Here is a 6,375-nt window from a genome sequence, read left to right as displayed (position 1 = left end):
TCTTTTTCCAAAGAGAGGTCCTCCTTGTTGCTTCTTTATTATGTTCTATGAATTTCTTTTATCTCGTATGTTGATATTGAACCCATATAAGTATAAAAATATTAATGAAAATTTTATACGTTCCATGATAATAAATTGTCGTACACGTAAGTAACATGATAACAACTAATGTTCATTTATGTGACATAAAATTTAATAAAGTCAATCAACTTTTAATACCATTTTTTCCCCTTCTATTTAATAAGTACTTGTTATGAAGTAAAATTAAAGATTGCAAAACTTACAAACCTAAATGACACAATATTTTGGAGTTGAATCCAGTTACGCATTTTAAAAAAAAAAAATTATGAATTTAGCCAACACAGTTCTTAAAATTTAGAAATTAATTAAACTTCAAAATTAATTAAAAGTATTTTAATTAAGCCTCATTTGATAACATTTTGTTTCTAGTTTTTGTTTTTAAAATTTGAACCTATGAACATTACTTCCATCTCCAAAGTTTTTCCTTTATTATTACTTTTCACCAGTCATTTAAAAGATCATGCCAAATTTTGAGAACTAAAAAAATTAATTTTCAAAAAGTTATTTTCGTTTTTAAAATTTGATTAAGAATTTGAAGAAAAATACAAATCATTATATAAAATATTAATAAAATAGACAATAAAAATAAAAAACTAAATAGTTATCAAACGAGATCTTCAATATTAACTAAGAGAGTAAATATTTAGATTCAAATCACAGACATATAATTTAAAAAGAAAATTTAGGTGTACTCAATCACTTAATTATGTTTGACTTTCAATACAAACAATTATAATCATTTTATTTCAGTGCATGTGCTTTTAAATATTTAAAAATTCAAAATTCATTTGTAGTCTTGGTAAAATTCAAAATTAGCCCCAGTCTTTAGCTTAGAGTTAACTCCTATTAAAAATAATCATAAATCTGAGAAACATATTCACAATTGACTTTCTGAAAAGAAAAAAAAAATCAAAATTGATATTGACTTTTTTTTGTTGGGGTCAAATTAAAACTAAAAATGAAGATTAAATTTAAGAATTATTAGAAATACCATTTAAAAATATAAAAATTAAAATAGAACAAATCTCAAAATGTTGATTTCAATAGAATTTTAACAAAAGAAAAAAGAATTAATAAACTAATAAAAAAATTATTATAATTATTATAATTAAACCCCAACTACCTTTAAAATGAGCGAAAATGAGAGCTCAACATGTAGACTTCAATATAACAATGGGAACAGCCCCCATAATTCAAAGGTGCTTTTTTGTAATATTCTAAACCCAAAAAAAAAAAAAAAAAAAAAAAAAAAAAAACCTTCATATTGTTAAACAAGGACTAATATTTCAATAAAAGAAAGGTCAATATTAAATTAATTTTAAAAAATAAACATCATGAATTGGTCCACTAAAATTGAGACATGAAAAAAGCTTTTCAAATTTTGGAATAATGAGATCAAAATCCATTGCCACTTGATTTTTTTCTGTGACAACTAAACATTATAGGATCACAGTTGTACCATTGAATTAATGCAATGTAAATTAATTTTCACACTAAATATAATTTTATACCATAAAACATAAAATATGAAAATAACTCAATTATTTAACAATTATATATATATATATATATAAAGTTGGATTCTTCTCGTCTCTATTCAAATAGTATAATAATAACAATAGTTTTATCCCCCACTAATCAAAATTTTCACTCTCTCAAATTTTTTTAAAATCAATAATTATATTGATAAAACAGTTAAAAATATTTTTAAATATTGTAAAATAAATTCAATAATAAAATAATCCATGTTAATCTGATACTTATCACTATCTATTAGAATTTATTAATGATAAATTAAAACATTTTTTCGTATTTAAAAATAGATGAACTCATTTTCGTATGTTTGAAAATCACCCTTAAATTAAATCCAATTTAAAACCAAAATTTCTAGAAAAAAAGAAAATAATAGTAATAAAATTAAGAAAAAATATCTATTTCATCCTTAAATTAAAGGCTAATTTCTATTTAGGCCAATATCAAAATATTACACATGATTTCAATTCTAATCCATATATTTCAAAATACTATAATTTTACTTTTCATATTTAAATTTTACTTTAATTTGATCCTATATTTTAAGATTTACATTTTTAAATAAAATAGTTTTCTGTTTTAGGGTGACATCTATGTTAATAGATTAAAAAGGGTTTAAAAATGATAGTTAATTAAGTTTCACTCCTAAATACCACTTTCAAAACTAAATTTAAAATCTCACTTTCATAATTGTTTTTTATTAGTACTCATTAAATGAAACTGCGTGTTTAACGAAAATTTAGATACTAAAAATGAATTATTCCCTAAAATCAACCAAAAAATATTATTTAATATTATTATTTTACACCAATTATAAGAGTAGAAGATTTGAACGGGTAATTAAAGAGGAGTAGAAAGTTTCTTCCATTCAAATAAAATAAATAAATAAAATCAACCAAACAAATAAGAAAGATTAAATAATTCTAATATACTTTAATTAAAAAAATAAAAATCGTACATCTTTATTATAATTTTTAATAATAACGATTAAAGAGAGCATCTTTGCAGATCAATTCATTACATTTCCCAAATTGCCCTACAAATTTAATGTTGAACGAAGAAGATGAAAAATTACTAATAATAATTAAAAAAAAAAGTATAAAATATTTCTATTTTTCTCGTGAAATTCAAAATACAAAATATTCCGAATTACAGATGTGAAAAAATAACGATGATCGGAACGATCGAAACGCCGCCGAGATACAACGGCCAAACGGCGGAAAAAATTAACAGAGGAAGAGGAAACGATAAAAAAATTTTGGTGGAAGAGAGATCAAAAGTCTTACTCATGGAAGGAATTCGTATATTCTATTGGAATATTCCGATTTAACTGTTCTTCGTTTTTGTTCAAATTCAATTCAATCTTCGAATCCAGTTTTCTGCCAAATCGCATCTCGAACCCTGCTCAGATCTCTCCCTTTCAACGTTCTTCCGATTCCTTCATGAACCGAAAACGAAGCGATTCTCGTCTTCGCCAGAAATTCATGCGGCGGAACCCTAAATCGCCCTTCTTCAAAGTCATCGCCGCCGTCGCCGTCTTCATCCTCGTCATCGTCGAAGTTGTCTCTCCGATTCTCGATATATTCGTTTCTCAGGATCTTCGACCAGTCGGGGATGTTGACCGGCAAAGACGCTGCGGAAACCGTTGTTACGTTCCGGTCTCCGGCGTCGACGACGGGCGAAATCCGCTTTGAGATTCGGGTTTTGGTGGCTGGACGACGGAACTCCGGGGAGGTTCCGGAGTGCGGAGAGTTGAAGAGGTCGGACTCGTCGAAATCGAAGACGGCGTCGCCACGGCAGTGGTCGGGGCCGTCGCCGGCAGGAAGAAAGCGGAACTTGGAGCGAGAGAAGTAACTCCTACCAGTCGCCATAAAGGGAAAAAGAGAGATTAAAAATCAAAAAAAGAAAAAAAAAATCCCCTCTCAGTGAGTTTTGTTTTGTTGAATTTGGAGGGATTTTGATTTTTAAGGGTTCAGAGAAATGGAGATTTTGAGGGCTTTTAAAAAGTTTTTGGGGTTTGAAGAAGAACAAAGAAGTGGATAAGATTTTCCTACAAAATTACCGAAAAGTCCCTGAGTTTTTTTTTTTTTTTTAAAAAAAAGAAATTAGTTCTATAGGAAATTGATAAGTTTTTAGAATTTTAGAATTTATAATATAATTTATACCCTAAATGATTCCAATTATTCTTTTTCCCCCTGATTTGATGCCTCCCTCTCTGTCATATGCCTTTATTCTCTCCGTTTAAAAGTGGTTTTTCATTTTCTTTATTTGCTATATATATATATATATCTCAATACCTTTTGTTACTATTATTTTAATTTACCAATTGCAATATGGATATGTGATAATAATATAAATATATATTTACGTAGCGTTTGGAGCAATGAATTGATATAGTCTTAGGTTATTATAGTTGGGTTATAATAGTTTGTGTTTGTGGTATAGATTATTTTAGTTTTGGTTAATATAATATGTGTTTGAGGTGGAAACTATTTTAGTTTTGAAGGAAAGAGTAAACACTATAACAAAGAATAAAAAAAATGATGAATGTAAAATAGGAAAAAAATAGTAGGTACAGTAGCAAATGAGGGTTTTGAAATTATGTTGATTGTAGCTAACTGGGGAATATAAAATAATATTTATTGAGCAAAAGGTGGTTATTATAGTTTTAGATAGTTCTTATTCCAAACACACCCTTAATTATATTATAAATTACCTCAATCTTGGAGACATTATTTTCATTTGATAAACTTTTTTTACATCTCGTTTGATTAAAGTAAGATGCGTAAAGATGAAAGTATCGTGAGGCATCTTGAAATACTAATTATGGTAGACTACACCGATGTGCATTCCAATATTCGTATTATCATAATATATTACATAATAAACCTTTTTTTTTTTTTTACTTTTTGAAAAAATGTTTTTAATTTTTTATACGTGTGATTTGGATGTGGTGCAGCTAAGAATTATTCATATAATTTGTAAGCTAAATTGCAAAAGTACCTTTGGACTTTGCCCTTCATTTTAAGTATACTTGTCTTCCTTCTAAAAGTTTCAAAATAATCCTTCATTTTCATCAATTGAAAACTACCTTGGAGCAAAAGTCCATTAGATTAGTAGATAGAATTGAATTAGGGAATAATGCGCGATGTTCTGATTCTAATTTATGTTCTAGGCCACTCCATACTAGTTGAATCTTCAATTTTATATAACATTTTAATGCATCTTTACTCTAAGTAGTTTGGAAAACTTTTATGAAAGGTCAATCATCATATTATAACTTCTAAAAGTTTAGGGATTTTCTTTTTAAACTAGGGGTAAAGTCGATGTGTATTTTAAATTATTTAGTTTGTGTTTGTTTTTTAAGATTCAAATATTGTTTTTGGTTAAACTACAAGTTTTATCTTTAAACTTTTAGGTTTATGTCTATTTGGTCATTGAACTTTTAACTTTGTGTCAAATAGATCCTTGAATTTTAAGACCTTTTTAAGAGGTTCTTAAATTTTCAATTTCATATTTATTTGTAAATTTATCTTGAATTTTTAAGACATTTGTAAGAAGTAGATAACAAAACAAAGTAACCTATAACTGGGACTTAGTCATTACTACAAAAATAGTATTACTTAATGTTTGTAACTTTAAATTACTTATGAATTTTGTAAAATGTCAAGTAATAGATAATTTTAAAGAAAAACATCAAGAAAATGTTAAAAAATCGGAGGTTGGAGGAGTTTTTCGGATTTTTTATGCTGAAACAATACTTTATATTTAAAAAACGTCAAGTTTAATTATTTATTTATTTTTTTTTTGTCATTTTTTAAAACATCAAGTATAATTTTTCATTTTTAATTATTTTAGGCATTGACTTTGTTCTAATTTCTTCTTCATCCCCACACGATTTTTCTTCTGTCTATGACACACCCAAAATGCATGTTTTTCTTCTTCCCATGCATAGAACCCCCAAATCAACACACCCAAAAGTTAGGATTTGCGTAGAACCACCAAATCGGTCCCTTCATGCTGCCGAGAAGAGAATTTTCTGCCGGTGGTTTGCTACAAATTTTCTATCGGTGGTTCTCGCTGTTGTCGGTGGTTCCACACCACTGCATTGACAATAGTACCAACGCAAACCCCCCTGTAAGTACCATCGAGGTTTTGATCATTTGTATATCTCTTTTGTCTCAGCAGAAATTTGCCTTGTTCACGTGACCTTGAATTTTCCTGCATTTACCTTCTTCATTATTTATCTAGTATCAGCTGATGTAATCTCTTCATTTGCATTTCCTTTGTTCACACGACCATGAATTGTATATTTGTTGTTCTTTGTACGATTTCTAGAATTGATAGGCTGGATTTTCTTTCTCTACTTTTGTTGTTCTTTGTACGATTTTTAGAATTTTATTCGGAATGGTGTTTTCACCATAGAAATGATCTTCAACCCTGAAAACTAAACTTGTAATTTAGTGTAGAAAAACGGGGAAAAACGAAATGCTTCTTTCTTGTTGTTACCTCCTGAAGGTGGAAACCTTTCCCTTACGACGTTCACTCTGATTGGCAGTACTTTTCTTTCCCTATATTTATTTAGTTCTTTCAACACATTTCTCTTCATTTTGTCACTTCACTGAAACTTTGTTCTTTTTTATTATCCAGTTGAAGTAGGGTTGACAACGAGGTCGAGTCGGAGTAGGGAAAGAGGACTCCCCATCCGCATCCCCATGGGGGTATTTCCCCCCAATCCCGTCGGGGAAATGGATCCCTTTG

General features: G+C 28.4%; 1 protein-coding gene across 1 annotated transcript; it reads right to left on the bottom strand.

The window, feature by feature from the left end:
- Positions 1–2,698: 2,698 nt before the first annotated feature.
- LOC120083221 lies at positions 2,699–3,601 on the bottom strand. The gene has a single exon (XM_039038880.1). The coding sequence runs from the start codon at positions 3,483–3,485 to the stop codon at positions 2,973–2,975; it is 513 nt and encodes a 170-aa protein (XP_038894808.1). The 5' UTR covers positions 3,486–3,601; the 3' UTR covers positions 2,699–2,972.
- Between the last annotated feature and the right edge of the window lie 2,774 nt (positions 3,602–6,375).

Source organism: Benincasa hispida, chromosome 8 (genome assembly GCF_009727055.1).
Source record: "Benincasa hispida cultivar B227 chromosome 8, ASM972705v1, whole genome shotgun sequence".
NCBI classification, from domain to species: Eukaryota; Viridiplantae; Streptophyta; class Magnoliopsida; order Cucurbitales; family Cucurbitaceae; genus Benincasa; species Benincasa hispida.
The sequence above is the reverse complement of the archived record's forward strand: the minus strand, read 5'-3'. Positions and strand labels throughout refer to the sequence as shown.